Raw genomic sequence first — 21,556 nt, forward strand, 5'->3', positions numbered from 1 at the left:
AGATGTACACTCAAGACAGCAGGCAGCTGTAGGACAGGCTGTTCTCAAAACTCTTTTTCAGACTGCTGCAGCTGGCACGGGAAGCCGCCGCTAAATGGAGGGACTGCTATATAATCTATGCACAGATATGAATTCAGCAGCCCACATGCCTCGAACCGAATATGCTACTTACCAGTATGCATCTGTTCTTGGCATGTAGGGCTGCTGACATTCATATCGCCCACCCTCCTCCCCGGCGCCTGTAGCAGCTGTAGCATTCAGTAATTTCTAGTTAGCATGGTCATCATTCACTGTATTACACTCCATCTATGCCACAATGGCGAAAAACAATCTAAGGATGGAGGGGATGCCCATGCGCACTGTAGTCCAGGGGAGGAGCCACCTATCTCGTGATACTTCGAAGACTCTTCCAGGACAACAATGTGCAATCATCCGGACCCAACACTAGGCGGCGATCTATGCACAGATATGAATGTCAGCAGCCCTACATGCCAAGAACAGATGCATACTGGTAAGTAGCATATTCAGTTCTTTAGCCCACTCTGCCACCCCAGTTCAGACATGGCCATAAGCAAATCAGTCTGACCCTGTGCCTCATGGGAACAGTCCAGCCCGAACTGCGAAGCCATGTCTTCCCTGGACCGGAAACAAGCTTCCTAGGACCGGTTTCTGGCATTTCAGCCGTCTTCAGCCAGGCTTGCTTGAATCCAGTGGCAAAGTGAGCAAGGGACTCACGTCTGAGCATACCCTGCCAACTTATGGCGAACAAAGCAAAACCAAAGGAAATGATGGACGGAGTGTTGAACATTGCAAGCACTCACCCCCAGTCAACTGATCTGAGTTTAATCCACCACCGTTCTTTAGCCCACTCTGCCACCCCAGTTCAGACATGGCCATATGCAAATCAGTCTGACCCTGTGCCTCATGGGAACAGTCCAGCCCGAACTGCCAAGCCATGTCTTCCCTGGACCGGAAACAAGCTTCCTAGGACCGGTTTCTGGCATTTCAGCCGTCTTCAGCCAGGCTTGCTTGAATCCAGTGGCAAAGTGAGCAAGGGACTCACGTCTGAGCATACCCTGCCAACTTATGGCGAACAAAGCAAAACCAAAGGAAATGATGGACAGAATGTTGAACATTGCAAGCACTCAACCCCAGTCAACTGATCTGGGTTTAATCCACCACCGTTCTTTAGCCCACTCAGCCACCCCAGTTCAGACATGGCCATATGCAAACAGTCTGACCCTGTGCCTCATGGGAACAGTCCAGCCCGAACTGCCAAGCCATGTCTTCCCTGGACCGGAAACAAGCTTCCTAGGACTGGTTTCTGGCATTTCAGCCGTCTTCAGCCAGGCTTGCTTGAATCCAGTGGCAAAGTGAGCAAGGGACTCACGTCTGAGCATACCCTGCCAACTTATGGCGAACAAAGCAAAACCAAAGGAAATGATGGACGGAGTGTTGAACATTGCAAGCACTCACCCCCAGTCAACTGATCTGGGTTTAATCCACTACTCCAAAACCATAAATACATTAAAACCGAAACAAACACACAAAAGGGAGAGCCTCAAGAGTCCAACAATTGTATTGTAGAGTTTGTTCTCTTTGTTTCTTCTCTCCTCCTTTCATGAAGTACACATAGTTCAATTGTGTCAATATCAATGTACTCTTCTCCAATATCAAAATAACATGGGAGCCGTGGTATGAAGTCTCAAAGCAATTCTCTTTATTATTCTTGAATACATCAAAGAAACTGCTAGGCCAACATTTTTTGCCCTCCAAGAGGACTTCGTCAGGGTTAATGTATTTCCTAACATCAATGTCACATCTGCAGACCCGACGACTCTCAAGAACTTCAGGCCCATCTCACGGCTCCCTTTTTCCGCGAAAGTCATTGAAAAAGCCGTCAACACCCAGCTAGCACTCTTCATAGAAACCAACAACATACTAGACACCTCTCAATCCAGATTCCGCAGCAACCACAGCACCGAGACCGCCCTTATAGCCGCCACTGATGAAATTCGCGCCCTTCTCGACCAAGGGGAGAGGAGTTGGCCTAACGGCTAGGGCGCTCGACCTGGGGAACTGGGTTCGAGTCTCGGTAATGACGCTGAACATACTGTGATTCTGGGCAAATCACTTAATCTCCCCGTGCCTAACAAAGAATGAATGTGTGTCCTAATGTAACGTAACTGGTGCTATCTAAAGCGCTCTGATACCTGATTGGATTCGGGTCAAGTTCGCGCTATATAAAACTCTACAAAAATAAAACAAAGGCACACAGCAGCTCTCATCCTCTTGGACCTTTCAGCAGCCTTCATCACAGTCTCCCTTTGCACACTAGCCTCCAGGCTCCACAACGTTGTTATCCAAGGCACAGCCTTAGACTGGATTCAATCTTTTCTCTCAGGCAGAACACAAACAATAAGACTCCTGCCCTTCCTCTCCGAACTGACAGAGATCAGATGCAGAGTATCCCAAGGATCCTCCCTCAGCCACATAACTCTTCAACGACTACATGGGTCCTCTTGCAGCCATCGTAAGAAACCATGGACTCAACATAGACTCATGCGCCCATGATTCCCAGCTCATCCTCTCCCTCACCAAGGAACCAGACATTACCAGGCACATTTTCCAAGAAGGGATGAAAGATGTTGCAACCTGGATGAGCAACAGCTGCCTGATGCTCACCTCAGAAGTCTTCGTCCTCGGCTCCAGCCCTCCGCATGGGACAACATCTGGTGGCCCCCGCCCTTGGAAACCCACCCACCCCAAAGGATCACAAACGGCATTATACTCCACTCTTCACTTATCATGAATCACCAGATCAACGCCGTGTCCTCCACTTGCTTCAACCCCCTCCGCATACTTCACAAGACCTTTAAATGGATTCCCCCCCCCCCTCCCGACTCCAGGAAGACCGTCTCCCACGCACTCATCACCATCAATCTGGACTACGAAAACGCTCTCTATGCCAGAATCAATAAAAAACTCCTGACCATCAGGAAAACCGCAGCTAGACTTATTCTTGATATCCCAGGACATGACTACATCACCTAACACCTCTGCGACCTCCACTGGCTCCTCGTCAAAAGAAGAATAACCTTCAAACTGCTCACACATGGGTACAAAACCCTCCATAACACCGGACCCCAAAACCTCACTGAACGAATCTCTTTACACACCCCCAAGAGAAAACTTCACTCTGCTGACCTCGCCCTAGCCACGGTCCCTCGCATCCACAGGGCCAGAGCATGGGTCAGTTCCTTCTCCTATCACGCAGCCAAGATCTGGAACAAACTCCCTCTTTGCATCTGACAAAGCCTGACACTGAACCAGTTCAGAAAGGACCTCAAGACCTGGCTCTTCGAATGACCAACGGAGCTGCCCCCCCCCCTGCCCCCACCCAAGCGCCTTGAGACCCTCACGGGTGAGTAGCGGGTTCTAAAAAACCTTGATTGATTGAAGTCGAAGTGTAAACCGAATCAGTTCTCCCGAAATTCTTGTAACACTTGTAGTGCTCCTATATTGTTGAAGGGAAATACCAGGTGACCATTTATAAATATCACAGCTTAATATCCACACCCCATTTAATTTTGTAAGCTCAGACCAGGCAATACAACACACCACCATGGTTACTGACCTTCTATATGGCGATATTTATATATGATCACCATTGAACTATGTGTATTTATTGAAAGGAGGAGAGAAGAAACAAAGAGAACAAACTCTACCATACAATTGTTGGACTCTTGAGGCACTCCCTTTTATGTTTCTTCTATTCGGAAACTTGCCGAGTGTTGCTATCCGGCTATGCACAGTCTTATTGATCTCTCTTTTAGCACCAGCACTGTCCCCATTGCTTGGAAGCAGGCCACTGTTATACCTATCCTTAAAAAACCTTCCCTTGACCCCACAAAATCAGAGCATTACCGACCCATCTCCCTTCTCCCTTGGATGGCCAAATTAGCCGAAGCTCACGTGAACCGCATTTTATCTTCTCACCTGCAGGAAGCTAACATACTGGATAAATCCCAGAATGGATTCCGAGCGGGCCACAGCACCGAGACTGCTCTCTTGGTGGTGGTGGAACATATTAGGAAACTGTTGGACCAGGGTCAGACGGCGGCACTGATCCTACTGGATCTTAGTGCCGCCTTTGACACGGTCTCCCATCATATCCTTTTACAGCGTCTTGGGGAGGCAGGAGTTGGAGAGATGGCACTTGCATGGTGTCATACGCCGATGACACGCAGCTGGCGGTGGCACTTAATGGTGAATCCAATATGGATGCCTCTACCTTTCAGTCAGCTCTTAAGGCAGTGGCAGGCTGGATGGCGAAAAACAGACTTCAACTTAACGCCACCAAAACCGAGGTTATCATCTTTGGCAGGGAAACTGGGCTATGGGGAGATCATTGGTGGCCACCGGAGTTGGGTCCTGTTCCCATTCCTGTAGCTGAAGTCAGAAATCTTGGCGTGTGGCTCGACGACAAACTTTCTTTCACTCCCCATACCAAACGCGTGGCTGGTATCTGTTTTGGTGCCCTGCAGTGCCTTCGGCCCATTTTTAAATTTTTTGATGCGGATACCAGACAGATCATAGTTCAAGCTCTGGTCCTCACTAGATTGGACTATGCCAGCTCTCTGCTTTTGGGCGTGAATCAGGCAGAACTAGCTCGCCTTCAGCGGGTTCAAAATGCAGCGGCCAGGATGCTGGTTGGCCTTCCTAAGTTTGTCTCTGTCCGTCGTACCATCCAAGATCTTCATTGGCTACCAGTAGGTCAGAGAATTAAGTTTAAAGCTCTCTGCTTAACTTTTAAAATTCTTAAGTTGGCCTCCCCTCCTATTCTTAATCAGACTATCCGTCACTATGTTTCTTCCAGAACCCTCCGATCTGCAGGGTCTAATTTAGCCATTGTTCCGCGCTTCAAAAAAGCGAGAATAGGTGGACGTTCTTTTTCGGTGTTGGCAGCCACCCTTTGGAACTCTTTGCCTGCCTCCCTTCGCTCTATCCCAGACTTGCTCCCGTTTAGGAAGTCATTAAAAACCTTCCTATTTTCTACAGCTTAGTCTCTTTCTTCTCGGCTTGTCTCAGCGGTGTTCTGTTTCTTTGTCTCCAAAAGCGCCGGGACGCCTCTTGGCTGCGGCATCCGTGCGCTATATAAAAATAAATAACATAACATAAATAACATAACATATAGTGCTGGGGAGTGTGTGAGCAGAGACAGCAAGTGCTTGGTGTAAAGTACAATTCATGAAGGGTGAAGAGTTGTGCAGCGCACATAGTGAGTGTGTGTGCTGGCAGCGCATATGTTTTGAAGTACCCTATTTAAAGATAGGAAATCTTCAGTGCAGAACAGTGTGCCCAGACTGAGTGCGTGTTCCGAAGACTTGTGTACATGGGAGGGTACAATGCACAGAGGTATTATTGCTGTACAGAAAGCGTGATATGAATGCACACTGAGTGTGCCTGCAATGGTGCTTTATATGGTGTACCCTGGGTTCCATTTTGGGATCCCCAGGCATGCATGGTAAAGACAAGTGGAGGAGAGGAATCCCTCAGACAGATTTTTGTATCCTGTATTCCTGTGAGCTGGGTGTGGTACACACTTTAGGGAAAGAAGTGACTACCTCGACATCTCAAAGGACTGCTGCTTGATTCAGCGATAGATCACAAGGAAGGGGCCTGGAGGCCTCCCAGGAAGGAAGATGAATGGGGCTGATGAAAGAATCATAAAGAGTAGGGCTGAGGGGCTTGGATTAACCCTTCGATGCACATATCACTATAGATGACATACAGGTGTAAACTCTGGTCCCTCCCATGAATTATGTGTGGACAATCCGCTTCGGAAACGTGCCTGCTGTGAAAGACCACTTTTTATGAAAGATAAAAAGAAGTGACTACTTCAAAAGAAGCAAAATCCCCAACATAAAACTTCAAAGACACAAACTCTAAAGTACATTTGGTGACTGGAAAAGGACTATAAAAAAAGTGTCCTCTGCCAAGCAGCCAGAGGGGCTGTGTGAGAAAGGGAAACTCTGCAAGACTTCTGCCTGTGACTAGGACTGGTGTCAAAGGCCTGCTAGTCTCCCTGCTGGTTGAGGGGACATGACCCAGGACACTAAGCTGTGTCCCTGTGAGGGAGAGGAGAGTTTTGGAGAGAGAGAGATCCAGTGGGGAGCCCTGCACGAGGATTTGCTGAGTGAGCTGTGAGGCTGTGCATTGCTCGACCATGAGATTCTATGCCCCTGGGTGTTGCCGCGTCCATCACAAGTGACCCGACTTCGCCGTACGGATCCGGTCTTGGGAGCATCCGTGGAGAGACCACTCGCTGCACCACTGAACACTGCCATAACGCCTAGTAGAAAAGACTGAAACCAGGCCTTTTGGGCCCTGGGGGACTTGCTGCTAACTGTGCTGCAGCACTATAGACACTTCACTAAGTTCCTAAAAGGTTAGAAGGGAGAACTCTTGAGTATGACCTAATAGTTTGCATTCCCTGATGCAGCAACTAGTGAATGGGGAATAACCGTGAACACGTTACACGAAGGAGGGTAGGATAGGGATTCGCCTCACAACTACTAGAGCCCAGGCCTCAAGGGGGATTTGAATGTTGCATCTCTTTGCATCTTTAGAATCAGAAATAAAATGTTTTTGCTCAAAGTTTCCACCAAGGAAGAGAATAATCATGCACTCACATGGGCTTTTTGATTCTGTATTAAATGAAACCTAGACAAACGCATTTCGGCCTGTCTACTTTTTCAATGTCACTAAATACTTTTTTTTTAAGCAAGTATTTGGCTAGACATTGATTTATTCTTGGTACTGTTTGCATTTAGAGTTATGAGTTGTGTTCTCTGACCTGTATCTACATCATCCACCCTTCCCACGAGGGAGACTTCACTGCTCTATCACTGCTCCAACTAAGGGTCAAATGCAGAAGGGGTTCTTGGCTTAGTTGAGTGGGGTCTACACATATTAGGTCGTGCCTGGGACATCAGGAGTAAAAGGCCTCAACCACCACGATCAGGCCTAGTAGCCCCTGTGTGCCCTGTAGCACTTTGCAAGGGGCTTTGACAGTATTGAAGAACATTTTCATATTCTATGTATTTGTTTAATATACACTTGTTTCTGTAGTTTTGTTTATTGATTTGAGGTTCAAATTGTAGAAATTTCTTCGGTGGGATGATCCCAGGTTTTCAGTAGTTGTTCATTGGGTCCCCAGAAGTCAAAAGGTTAAGAAAAGTTGGTGTAGTGTATTATGGGACATCTCCCTTAGTGTAAAATCATAGGGGACTGTGAGGGCTCTGTGTAGGTCCCTGTGGAGGGGTGGTTGAAGTGTCTTGCATATTGAGTGGATTGCACTGAAGAGTGAGGGATGGCATCCCAAGTCTTAATTGGTATTATGAATTCAAGATGACTTTAGATCATAATTATTCTCTATAGGAGGTAAGTAAGTAAATTTATTATGCATAATTAATTAAAATCATTGCATATATTAATTATACAAAGAGAAAAACTGTTACATGTTGATTCAATATTTGTGAAGTATAAAACAGCAAAATTAATATTCTTAAAATGTGCAAATAAGCAAATATTGCCCATCCTTTTCAAATATTTAGTCTTTTCTCTGCTATATCTAAAAATTTTGTAAAACGGCAGTTTAATTGAGTGATGGTTGGGTTAAAACATAAAAGTACTGCCGGTCTGCAGGTCCTCACGCCACACTGCTTAAAAAAAGGCTTTAATAGAGTTACCCTTATATCTTTCAATTTGTCACATACGCAGATAATATGGATAATATTCTCTTCACCCAGTCCGCATAGTCTACATTTCGAATCTAGCTCTATTTTTTTCCAAGGTGGTAGTAAGGATTTTATTGGACCAACCCCCAGTCTTAACTTCAAAATGTTTTGTTTTATGCGAGTCTTTATTCCTATATTTAAATAGGTTTGGGGTTTACTGTTTTTATAATTGTTAAGTACTGTCCATCCATGAGCTCGTTTTGCTATTGCTTCCTTATCTACTGCGAGGGAGATGCTTCTTGTCGCGTTTGTTGTTAATTTTTTAAAAATAGTATGAGTTGTTGAAGTATTCCATAGGCCCTCCAAACCTAGTTTCCCGATTGAGTCCTTTAAATATTTGCTGGTTGGAGATTTATTGGTTCGTGTAATCTCTGTCCATAAAAGATTATTTAACGTGCCTTTTTCTGCTAGTCTTATTTTATGCCAGCTTTTTACAAAGGCTCCCATTCTCTCCACTGTTTGATTTTGTATACCGAATTCTAATCGAAGTTGGGCCGGTGAGACATATTTCGGAAGTTGGAAAATTGAACGATATGAAGTTGTTATTATATTATTTAATGTCGAAGCGTCTCTTCCTTTCATTTGTTCACTCCCATATGTGATTGTAGGTTGGAGTTTCGCTCTTAATATTTTTAAGAAAGGTTCCAAAGAGAGGTCCGGCAACAGATTCTTTAAGGGTTTGAGTGCCAAACAGGTTGTCATCCCTTTTCTCTTTAACATCTCCAACTGTGGTTTACATGAATTGTTATGGTCCAAGAGAATACCCAGATACTTGTAAGAAGTTACTTGCTGAATTCTTTGCCCATCGAGATCCCACCTTAGTGGTGTCTTTTTGTGGTAATTAACTGCCATGATCTTAGTTTTTGTATAATTTATTTTTAAAATGTTCTTTTTTGAAAAAGTAATGGTTATATTCAAAAGTCGTTGTAACCCAACAGGAGTACGGCTAAGTAGAACTAGATCATCGGCGTAGAGCAAGTTTGTCAGGGTTTTTCCTCCTAGCGATGGCCCATGAGAAGAGCAACTGTCCAATTCTTCAGGCAGATCAGCCATGAAGAGGTTAAACAGCAGTGGTGAAAGAACACATCCTTGCTTGAGACCTTTATTTGTTGGAATTCTTCTAGATAATTGCGCTCCTTCTCCCAGCTTTATCCTAATCCACGTGTCTGAGTACAGATGTCTAATTTGATTTAGGAGTGAGGAGGGGATCCCCCATCTTGCCAATTTGATCCATAGTGTATGACGATCCACATGGTCAAATGCTGCGGCATAGTCTATGAAGCAGAGGAACAGTGCATGTTTATTCTTTTTTGCGGCTTCCATAAGTATGGACAAGGCCATTATGTTCGTTGTCGTTCCTTGGCCTTTTTGAAATCCAGTCTGTGTTATAGGAATGATGTTGTTTTCAGCTGCCCAGCTTATTAGGTCTTCCAGAAGGATCCCTGCATAATATTTGGCCTCTATATCAATCAGGGCGATCAATCGATAGTTGTTTGGGTTATCACGCCCTCCTTGTTTGTATATCGGGCTTACGATTGATCCCCTCCATGAATCTGGTAATTTTGAACATGTTAAAGCTTGCCTGTAAACTGGCTCCAGAATTTTACTCCAGAAATCAGGGTCTTATTTGAATAGCATTGGTGGCAGTCCATTCGGGCCCAGTGCTCCTATTCGCCTTCCTTTGGCAATTTGTTTTTTGATTAGTTGTAATTCTATATCAGGGTTCGCTTCCAATGAATACAATAAGTTTGTTTTAGTTTGCTGTTCTTGATTCAGTTCTGTTACGTAGTAGTTTTCCAATTCAATTTCACTTATCTTATTTTTGCTTGTAGCTGCGGCTATTATATATGCAGAGTTGTTACTTGTTGTACTTGCTGTCTGAGTTTCGACAATTGGTTCTAAGTCATTAAAATGCTTGAATAGATAGTTATACCATACTGCTTCAGTAACGTTGGAACTGATCCCATGATGACCTGGTCTCAGTAGCATTGTAACTTTTTGCCAGAATTTGGCACTATTTTGTTGCTTTGCGTCATAGTAAAGTAAGGCCCAAGCTTTGTGATCTTTCTCTTGCTTCACCGCCCATCTCCTTTGTTTTAGTTTTTTCCTAGTTTGTCGCAAGGTATTCTGCAGTTCCCAATTATATGGTTGTTTACGTAGTTTCAGTGATTGATGTATAAGTCGTTTCAATCTCTTGATCTCTGGGCTTTCCGCTATCTTGATAGGGTTGTTTGCTCCTGTGTTCCCCTTCTTGTTTAAGTTATTTGGAAACCTCTCACCAAGCGATTTAATATAGTGTGACCAATGATTTAAAGGGTTCCTGGTTTCCTCGTCCATTTGTGCATATAGCTGTTTCGCAGTATCCGTTATCACATCTATATTATCCGAATTGCACCTTATTCGCTTGAGATTGATGGTCCCAATTTGGGCTATTGTTGTGGTTACTAGAAACTTTTCGGCTGGATTTGCTCCCAGGGTTATTCCTGGGGAAAATGGTCGCTTAAATTGTTATTGCCAATCTCAAATGCAGTTATTTTATTAAAGAGACCAAGGCTCACAAAAGTATAGTCCAGGTGTGTGGAAATTTTAGATGTGTGGAAAGTTGCCGCTGGTGGCTGATCCTCGCTAAACCGGCCATTCACAGCCCTCATATTACGGTATTCTAATTCCTGTAAGAGTTTTTTAGCTCCACAAGTCAGTTTAGTTTTGGGTCTGAAAACTTGCGTTGGTATATTCCATGCCTCGGATATCTTTTGTATAAGATCTGAAGGTTGAGTCGTTTCTATAAGGTGCATATTGAAATCACCGGCGAGGATTATATGGTCCATAGTTTCCTCTTCCATCATCCTATCTAATTCCGCTGGTAGTTCTAAGATTGCTATTTTCTTTCCTTTTGGGTGCGGGTAGATGTTAATTATTATTACTGTCTGCATTTGGTTGTCAATTTTCAGCGCTATTTTTATAGCCTGCACACCATTTGGTGGTGATATTTTAATGGTTACTGGTTTTGTCTCTCCAATGGTTGTTACAGAGGTCAATATTGAAAGACCTCCTGAACTACGTCCTGTTTTTGAGGTCTTAATTGCTGGAACTGAAAGTGATGCAAATCCCTTCAAGCTAAATAGATCCTCTTTCCATGTTTCTTCTAGTAGTATTATATCAAATTTTCCTATGTAGCTCATGAATTCCTGGTCTGCCATTTTAGCCGCTAGACCATTGATGTTCCATGTACATATTTTTATTCCACTATGCTTAATTTGTAATTGGTGTGTTGTTGTTGGGTCAGGTCATCTTTTAGACTCTATAGGAGGTGTCCAATGCTAACATGTCTGGAAAGAGAAATAATTCCCTTCCGATTGGGTTTTCGATGGGAGTCTACCTAGGCCCAACCGACAGAGGTGCTGTTAGCAATATAAGCTACACTGAGTCCACTGAGTAGAAGTAAAGCTCCGAAAACCCAGAGGCACTCTTAAATCTCAAGTAACATTTTAAGTGCATACAATGTAATTCTGTCAACTAGAATATGCTTATCGGCTTGCACACCACCTTTGATGTGCAAGTAATTTTCTGATGTCAGTTTGCCGGAGCACAGTGGGAGCATACAAGTGCAACCATGGGCCAACGGGTGTGGGTGAGAGTGGTGGCTCCCATGCGCCCAACACAACACTCTGGGTCCGGGCTATGTTGTTTGTAGCCAGACTTCGAGTGCACTTAGCCTATGTGAGATCTTAAAAATGCTCTTTCAATTAAATATTTGTGAAGCAAGAAAATGCCAAATGCATTGAATAACTTAGAAATCAAGAAATAGTTGATGAAGGTGACTACTGCGTATGACTTAAGTGGGCTTTTGTCACTTTCTATGAAAAGTCTTGTAAACTTTGTTTGGGTCTCTTTTGGCCCTGAGAGCTTCCAGTGAAGCGACCTCTTTCGAAATGTCTCCTAAGTGCTCTCAGAGTTTGTAACTCTTATTTTCCCAACTGCATGATTGTCTGGGTCTGCGATCTTAAAGTATTGAATCAGTAGAGGCGAGTTCTTACTGTATGGCCCTTTCCTGCAGTGAGTGACTCTCTCTGGCTGTGATATACTAGTCTACGGATCATTTGGCTGCAGGCTACTCTCTTTCTGGACCTGTGGACCTCTGTATCACTGCGATCTCCCTGTTTTAGCTCGTGGTGTGGAGATCCTTCTCCCCTGAGCAACTGAGTTTGAAGTGCATGCTCCTTGTGCTCTCCCATTTCTCTACTTGGGCTTTGTGGTGCGGTGACCTACTTCGCAGGACCTTTTATGACTGGGAGCACTTGGCATTAAGCGCTGTCTGCGAGAATGTTTTCCTTATGAATGATAGGCCATTTGTTTTTAACCTCATGGTGTAGCCCCTCCGGCCTGTGTGAGTTCAGAGTAATGTGCTCTGGGGTTTGTCATCTCTAGGTATAGCCCCCAGGGTGTCTGTGACCTTCAAGGCTAGGATCCTATAGAGCTATGCTCTCCCAATGTAGATCAAGGGGGACTGCGAGTGCTCCGTGTAGGGCCCTGTGGAGCTCTGATCTTGGGTAATGCACCCCTATGGTGCTGGTGTTATATATTCTCTGTGCTAGGAACCTCCAGTTCTTTGATCCTCCAGTATAGTGCCTAATGTAGTTTTGTCTTATTCTACAGAGCTGTGAACTCTCATTGTAGGACTTTTGGGACTAATTTCATAGTACAAGACCCGTTAGACGACTAACCTCTTGGGCAAACCAAAATGAGTTCTCAGTCTGATATCACTGAATATGTTAACCATGCTCCTGTTCACAACTTTGCAGCAGGGTTGACAGTAGTTTCTGTAGTAGTTTTGAAATGTGTTGGAGGGGTGGTGGGCTGTCGGTGAGGATGCAGATTTGGGACTTGGATAGTTGGTAGAGAAACAAGCAGAATAAAAGAAACTGAACATTTGTCTTTATTTTTTTGCAGGAAAAATATGCAGAGGAACAAACAGGTGGCCATGGGAAGAAAGAAGTTCAACATGGACCCTAAGAAGGTATTGGAGTAGCAGAAGTTGGTTACAGCAGAGAGGATATAGGATGGTAGAGGGTATTTCAGGATCAAGAAGAGAGCAGGGGGCTGATGGGAAAAGGTAAGGCAGTGGACAAGAGACATTGTTACATTGTCAGGAAAGCATAGTGAAGCATGACAGGAGACATGGTAGCAGGAGCTAATTGGAGCAAAGGCGAAAGAAAGTAAGTCATCCGTCCAGGAGAGTGTTGAGGTGAAAGTTGCATGAGCTAATAGAACTGAGTAAATGAACATAGGACATAGTGAGATAGAGAAAATTAGTAGAGGGTTAGCCAGTGGGAATGTTGTAGCAAAGATGGCGTGTCGGAGGGTAGGTCAGAAAAAGTGCCAGTGGAGAATGCTGGAGAAGCGAGGAGAGTGCAAGGACATTGGCAGTAAGAAAAAAATACTTTATTTGTTTCAATTCGTTAAAATGGTTATAAAATGTTATGACACTTAAAATAAAGATAAAACAACATTCATCGAGCTTGAAAACCTTTGGCCGTATGAATGTAAATTACGTTAGTCATATTGCTTGCCCAATAAAATGCCATTTAATTATGAATAACATTTTGGCATTGGGAGTAAAGAGCATGCTATTGAAAAGAGTGATGGGCTTTGAAAGGTGACAAAGGTGATAGTAGAGAGTTTGAAAAGGGATGCTTTGATAGAGGTGTAAGGGAAGTATGAGAGAGGTGGGTTACAGGAATTTGAGGCCTCCTATCTATAGGCAAGTATTGGCTGTAATTGTGGTGGGAGCATAAGAGCACTGCCCCCACTATCATGAGTGGTCCAGGCCTCGATAAGACTCAAGTTCTGCATTGACACTTATTTATTTTGCCTCGTGCTGGTATGAATGTTTCAAACATCTGTTATAATAACTACCTAGCCATTTGCACAATTGTTGCCTGGCCCCTTGCATGACCTTTGCTTGGCTCCTTGCATGACCTTACCTAGCACCCTTGCCTGATGGTTGCCTCCCCATGCTAGTCAATTACTTGCCCCATGGGTACAGATTGCGTTGATATGTAATTGCATTTCATTCCCTTTTCCCAACTGTTGTCTACACTTGCATAAACATCACATTCCTCCATTCATTATATGCATCCCTAAAAGAACTGGTTGGACTTCCAAGGATGCCCTCTAGTATCCCTAACTATACTTTTTCTGTGCCCACTTAGGACATTTCAAGACTGTGCATACTATTAGCAGTGTTGCTTAAGACCTTGTCGATGTAGTCCTTTCAATTGACACTTATCTTTTCTAATGTCCCCCTGGACACACTGATTGCTCAGATGATCGCTAAACCAACTGTTAAATGCAAGCAAAGCTGAATCGGAGCCATAAGATAAATCATGAGAAGTAACACTTCTTCCTCTGTCCAGCGCTCAGTGAGTCTATCTCTTGTGGTCATTATGTCAGAGTGATGATCAAACCCTGAGCAGCAGCCTGGTACAATCAGCAAAGGCTAATTTCATGTTTAAAGAGACCCAATCAAGGAAAAATATATTGCATATACCATGATATCACACATATAGATAGTGTGATGTCAACTGGATCTTGATAAGAAGGGAAATAAATCATGTTATTGTAGGAGATGGTCATCACACTTGGTCGTTTGCTGGCATCATCAGAAGGGGCATGGGCATACTAGCCAGACTGAGAGCCTGATATAGAGTTTGGTGTCAGGGTTACTCTATCACAGATCTGATGGATAGCCTGTCCGCCATATTACTAGGCTATTATATCTTATGGCACATGTAATACAGTGGATGGATGTCATTCTTATTTGTGACAGGGTTACTCTTCTGCCAAACTCGAAATCAGGGCCCAAGACTCCTCTAGACTGTGCTTACTGAAGGGCAGTGATTCTAAATAAAGACAGTGAAGCAGAATAGTTATTTTTGATTGGAGAGCAACCAGCCATGCAGAGCACTTGTCCCCTCGCTGACAGACTACAATTGCTCAGCACTCTAGTAGATAATGGTTATAGGTGAAAGAAGGAAAAAGTTCCAGCCAAACATACCTCAACAGAGCCTCTCATCGCCATTCCAGAAGAGCCTCAGTATTTTTCAGATATGATAATTTCATATTAGTGACATCCCACGAGCCTCAATCCTTTTTCGGTCTCGACCTTGCTATCGTGTAAGCGATCGCAAAGCGAGACTATTGTAAAAGGGCTTTTCAAAGTGCTCCCAAAAAGCGGATTGCTTTGCTAGCACGCGCACAATCACGCGCTTGGTGCCGCCATGCACTCCGCTTTTTGGGAGCACTTCAAAGGGTTCGCTCCCCCGCCTGGAATGCGCTCCCCCGCCCCTAAGCGCGCGCGCGCCACGCTCCGCCGGGCTTGTCTTGTTTTTGTTTAACTTTAAGCGCGAGGCGCGCCTGCGGCCAATGCTTGTTGTTATCATTCGGCTTTGGCAAAGGCAGCCGCGTGTTTATTTTTGCATCGCGCTTTAAAGTTTAAAGCGCGATGCAATTATAAACACGTGGCTGCCTTTGCCAAAGGCAAGAACTTGTGTTCCTGGCTCTCTTCCTCGGTTGCCTATGTCCCTAGCTTCCTACTTTTATATATTTTTTAACTTTAAGTCTAAGCGCAGCGCCCGCTTCAAGGACATCGCGCTCAGTGTTAAAGTAAAAAAAAAAAAAAAGAAACTGAGCGCGGTGTCCTTAAAGCGGCGCTGCGCTCAGTTACTGCCTGATATAATACGGATTCACTTGAAATAACATCCAATGTTCCTTTTGTCCCCCACCTCTGTGTTGCTATCTCGCATGCAACCCCACTCTTATCTGTCACCCGTTGCTATTCTTTTACAAGTTAATCACAGCTTGGAGGCATCAGCAAGAGTGAAACGGTGATTCTTCTGAGCCGCTGTCAGTGTCTAACTCCCGGAGACCGACTGCAGATTGCCCCTACCCAGCAAACCCCTGAGCGGATTACAGGGGGACCAGGTGATGTTGAAGCGGGACTTGATCAAGTGGGGCCTGCGATCATCTCTGTGTGCCGCTGCGACATCACCTGGTCCCCCTGTAATCCATCGCTAGTCTGTCGCGCTGCCCTTCGGAGATCACCAGCACAGCCTGGCATCAGGTTGGCAGAAGGCACCACCTTCCTCGTGGTGAGTGCATGAGACATTAGCCGGAAGTACTGTCCTCGATCTGAGTCCTGGCACCAGGTTGGCGAGGGCAGAGCCACTCCTCCCCTAGTGCGGGGCCGGCCCAGCGAATGGCGTCTGTGGACTACCCAGACCGAAGCTTCTCGTTTTGAGAAACGTCCCTGTCACTGCCTTCATCCTGTTGCCCTGCAGCGTACCCTCTACATGAACCTCATTTCAATTCAATTCAAAAACTTTATTCGATCATTGATTAATAATCATAAAAGTACATACGTACATAAGCATTAAAACATGAGGATATAGCAGGTTTTAAGTTAATCACATATCGGAAAAAAAAGTGCTTTTCCTCAAACGTATCGATTTTAAAATATATACAGCAGTAAAAAAACAGATGTCCTGTGAATTAAGTCCAAATAAAAGCCCCATGGCCGAAACAATATTGAATACATTATATTTTTTAAAAAGCGGTTTCAGATATACTTTTCGAAGGTGGAGATAAAGAGGGCATAACAATAAAAAATGCTCCGTACTTTGCTTTGTGGTCCCATCACACGGACAGGGGGCAGTAGTATAAATCTTCATTACAGGGTACGCAACAAGCAAATGAACAATCCCCATCCGTAATCTTGTCAATACATATTGGTGGGATCGAATAGTAACCATTTTAAGGTATCCGGAGAGCCCCATTTCTTCCTTAATGTGTCTGTCATAAAAAACATGTGAGGAGAACAGAGCAGAAGCTGCGTTACGCCTCACCATGCTATTCCTCAGAAATTCATGTTTAATCTCACTCTTCGGAATATCTAAAACACAAGAAGGGTTATCACGCACCGTGAGATTAAAAACATCATTAAATGTTCGGGTAATATAGTTAAGCCAGGGGATGCGGGAACATTTGTCCATGTAGAGACAATCTAAAATAATCTTTCTTGTAAAACCAGTCTGTTCCTTGGCCCATATAGATCTCCATACTAACAGGGGTCTTAATCTGATCAAGTCAGATAGAAATTCTAGACCAACCTCCTGATGGATCAGCTTAGTTGAGGCAGAAGATGGTAAACACAGGAGTTTTTTGACAAATTTGTTTTCCTCAACCTGGAGCATGTTGTTATTACAATGGACCCACACTCCTGAACCATATAGGGCCAGAGCAACACATTTATGGCGATATAAGTACAACATGTCTGGTATCCGTCTTGAGCCTAGCTTGGATGCAAACCTGAATATGCCAAAAGAACACTTGGCCATTTTGGCTCTCACATTAATCATTTCAGGTGTCCACATCCCCCCACTATTAAAAGTGATACCCAGATAACAGAATTTGTCCACCACTTTTATAGTTTGGTCCATAACTGTGAAGGACCTTAGGTTTTTAATTTTCTTCCCACAGGGCATTATAAAAGTTTTTGAATTATTAATTTTTAATTTTCTCCCATTAATAAAATCTGCAAATTTATTCATAAGTTTTTGCAACCCTAGAGGGGTTTGTGAGAGCAGAACCGCGTCATCCGCATAAAGCAGTATTGGGATGGACAGGCCGCCAGCAGTCGGTGCATCTGCACTGGTGGACCGTAGTTCCGACTCGATTGCATTAATAAAAAGGGAGAAAAGAAGAGGTGCAAGGACGCATCCCTACCTAATTCCGGAACCTATTTTAACACTGGGTGTACACTCCCCCGATTGCCCGTATCGTATCTTAGCTGTCAGATTCCTGTAAAGTTGGGCCAAGAAATAGATGATATCCTGTGGAGCTCCCATGTCCAACAAGGTTGACCACAGAAGACCATGGTCAACCAAGTCAAAGGCACTGGACAGGTCGGCAAAGCAAAGAAACAACGAGCCTTGTTTGGCCCGTGTATATTTGCATATAATAAGGTCTAAATTAATGCACTGTTCTATAGTGCCCAACTCCTTTCGGAATCCGTACTGGGAATCCGCAAGGATCCCTTTATCTTCTACCCATTCCTCTAGGCGACTCAGTAGTACCCTGCTCATAATTTTTAGAGAAGCAGTGAGAAGAGAAATCGGGCGGTAGTTTTTTGCCTCACCCCTCTCCCCTTTTTTATACACCGGAATAATGATTGATTCCCCCCAAGTCTGTGGGGCCGCAATCATTGCAGCGGCATTAAAAACCTTTGTTAACAATGGGCTCCATATGGAAATTTCGGCTTTATAAAGGTCAACGGGTACCCCATCAGGGCCCGGCGCCTTTCCCCCCTTACTGACCCGGATGGCAGCATCCACCTCAGAGACTGTGATATTGAGAGGTATGGGGATAAAAGCCAGGGTTTCACTATCCCCCCCTACAGCTAGTCCTTCAGGGTTAAAAATACTAGTAAAATGAGTCACCCATTGTTCCTCAGATACCTGGGCAGACATTACCGGGACTTCTTCATTTCGGAGGAAGGGACTATTGACAGTGGACCAGAACAGCTTGGTATCCTTAAGATCCACTGCCTTAGTCAGGTTGTTCCAAGCCTCTTCCCTTAGTTCCTGTTTCCTATCCCTCAGATGAATTGAGTATTCCCTTCTGAGGGTTTTAACTGCTTCCTTATCTCTGGGTTTACCCTTAAGAGCCACTTTGAGTCTTTGTAGGGATTTAGTACATTCCCTGTTGAACCATCCCCCGTTAATCCTAGGGCCCTTTGGTTTTCTTCCCGTTAAGATTTCTGCAATGTTTTTATTAATGATATCGAAACTAGCTAGAATATCAGCATTATCCTTTTCGGGTTCGAGACAGCATTCCACCTCATCTATACAGGCAGACACAATGGTACATAGTAAATGTTCCTCATTTTGCCTACCCCATTTAATTCTAGGGCCATTGGGTGTATGTGAGACTATATCTGTCACTGTACCATGTACCGCCTTTACTTTATCCCCCCACAAGGAGAGATACATTGTTAGACAGTTATGATCGCTTAGGGCTGGGTCTAGTATTACGGGTAAGGAGCACAAAGCTGTAATACTGGAAGAGACAATGAGGTAGTCGATAACCGTGGCACAATACCTACCAATAAAGGTTGGCACCGAATTACCCTCACTGTCCACGCCCGGTAACATAATGCATAAATCCATTTTAAGCATAAAAGTGTTTAGGGATTCCCCATAAACCGAGTGTATAAAGTGGATCTGGTCTTCCCCCACCTCATCCCCATACCCACACACCCTTTTGCCAACAAATGGGCACATGTGAATGTTGAAATCTCCGCCCCACAAAATATCAAAAGACACATCACTGCGCCCATATAACCTTTCCACCTCCACTTCAAGTTCATCAACCATATCTGTTTTGGAGTGGTTAAAGGTATTGTTGTAGTGATTAATAACTAAAACATTTCGCCCATTCCTGTTTTGTAACCACAGTAACTGGGAGTGCTGACCTACGGTCCGGTGGATTTTTACTCGAACCGGCAACCTCACAGAAAGCAATATCACCATTCCACCACTGGCTCTCCCCATGTTAGATGGCTGAGCATGGCAATTATAGGCAACATACCCATCCAGATAGACATCTTCGGCCGCCCAAGTCTCCTGGAGACATAAGATATCAAATTGGGTTATAAATTCTAACCATCCTAGACAATCTATCTTGTTATTCCATCCAGCAATATTCCAACTCGCCATCTTATATCCCCGTTCTATTAGACTTACAGCCTCAATGGATGGTGGGTGTAAGGTGTGGACATGGGTTGCCTCCCCTGGCATGGGGTCATCAGATAGTAGGGTCGGACTTGTACTTTCATTGGCCGGGGTAAGAGTATCTGAATTACAGTAAAGCTGTCCCGAATTACATGTATTACCCCCAGAGCTGCAAGTAGCATTGTACCCATTGGGTGGGTTATTATCAATTGAGCCTTTTTCCCCCGTACCTACACCCGTGTCTCCCCCTGTGTCTCCACAGAATACCTTCACCCCCTCCCCTGTGGCTCGATGGCATCAGTCACAGTCTTCCAGGCCACTAAGGACGTCAAACCTGTTGGTGGTATCTAGGGGTGTAAAAGGTATGAGATGATCCATTCTCCTGTGTGTTAGGGAGTTATACCTTGGGCCTATAGTATTCCACCCATACAGATCTACAGCTATAGGTGGTTGCTTATCGTTAAATATAGGGCCGTTATTGTAGACAGGTGGACGATAAGGGTTTGAGAGCATTTGCCTCAATAACGGGGGTGGGGGGGCTCGCTGTGATTGATGATTAGGTGGGAACACCACTGAGCGGGGATAAAAATATGTTAGGGGGCGGGGGTAATAGATTTACTACTGTGATCAGACGGCCAGTTAAGTATAAAATGGACGGCATTCGGATCTCTAAAATTAATGACCACTATGTCTCCCTCAATGTCTTTAGATCTTCCTCCCAGCCAGGGAAGGCGGCGGACATGGATAATTTCTCCATTGATATTATTTGCAATAGGTCTGTGTAGACTTAACCAATGCGATATTTTATTTTTCAACTGGGCATAGCCCTCCCGTTTGTTCTTCTCCAGCTCTGGTACCCCAGTAAGGACTACTACAAAGGGCACAGCTTCTGGTGGAAGTTCTGGAAGGGGGCCCTTGTTATAATTACCTCGAGCCGGCCGCTCAATTCCTCCTTCTCTATTTATATTCCCTAGGGTTTGACCAAGATTATTCCGCTCTCCATTAGTCGTTACAGCCAGGGATAATGTGGGTTTGCTGTTAGGTCCAACAGGCTTACTCCCTGATATACTTCCACTCATATTATTTGATAATTGACGCTGAATGGTAATCTGATCAGCAGTGGGAATAGTAGTTATAGTAGAGATACCTGATGAAGAGGGTACAATTGGAGCTTGTATAGGCAGATTAGGCAACACTTTATTAGTCACTATCTTGATTCCCAGTTCATGTTCTATCTTCCCAAGTCTATCTTCTAATTTACTAAGTCTATCTACGATAGCCAGAGAATAGATCCTCATTATAGACTCTATGCTATCGATCAAGGCCCTATTTGCAGGTTCCTGTAGCGTCACCACCGTAGGGGGGCTGTCGGCGGTGGAGATGACAGGATCAATAAGGGGAGTTACACATGGATGTGTAGGTGATATTACTATCCTTCTTTTATCTGTTAATTTAACCCGTCCTCCCCTAGTACTGTCATCCTTTTTTGTGCCAAAGTCTGCATGATTAATTTTCCTCTTTGGAAGGTCAGATTTATTTTTACGCCTTTTTGTCGGAGGAGGGCCATAGGTTTTAACTGGCGTGACTTTTTTTACCCTACTATTAACTACTTTTGTTTGTTTAGGGATAGGGGTAATTTGTGCTTTGGTTATAACGATAGATTTAGTTGTACTGGGAGTGGTAACAATGGTTGACAAATTATTAGTAGTGCCTAAGGGTTCTAAATCACTCGTAAGTGTTCCCTCTCTAAATATTAGAGGGATGCTATCCTGCGAGGGAGTGCAAGTTCTTTCAGTAAGAGTTCCATCCCCCGTAGAACTAATTAATACTGGTGACACCGGGAATGATCTATTCTTTAGGCTTTCAATCGACCGCCGTCGTTCAGCCAGAAGTTCCTCAAGGGTGGGGGGGGGTTGGAGAATCCAAGAGGGTTTTCTTAAAGTACTTGTCTAATTTCCCATTTAC

At 44.4% G+C, this 21,556-nt stretch overlaps 1 protein-coding gene across 3 annotated transcripts in view; it reads left to right on the forward strand.

Annotated features, from left to right (window-relative positions):
- Positions 1-21,556, forward strand: part of CYTH1 (cytohesin 1) — a 765,922-nt gene that overhangs the window by 397,951 nt on the left and 346,415 nt on the right. For all 3 annotated transcript variants that reach the window (XM_085617468.1, XM_085617467.1, XM_085617469.1), the window contains exon 4: positions 12,753-12,819. In XM_085617468.1, coding sequence (XP_085473594.1) covers positions 12,753-12,819 — 67 coding nt within the window. The remainder of the gene's footprint in view (positions 1-12,752; positions 12,820-21,556) is intronic.

Source organism: Triturus cristatus, chromosome 7 (genome assembly GCF_964204655.1).
Source record: "Triturus cristatus chromosome 7, aTriCri1.1, whole genome shotgun sequence".
NCBI lineage: Eukaryota > Metazoa > Chordata > Amphibia > Caudata > Salamandridae > Triturus > Triturus cristatus.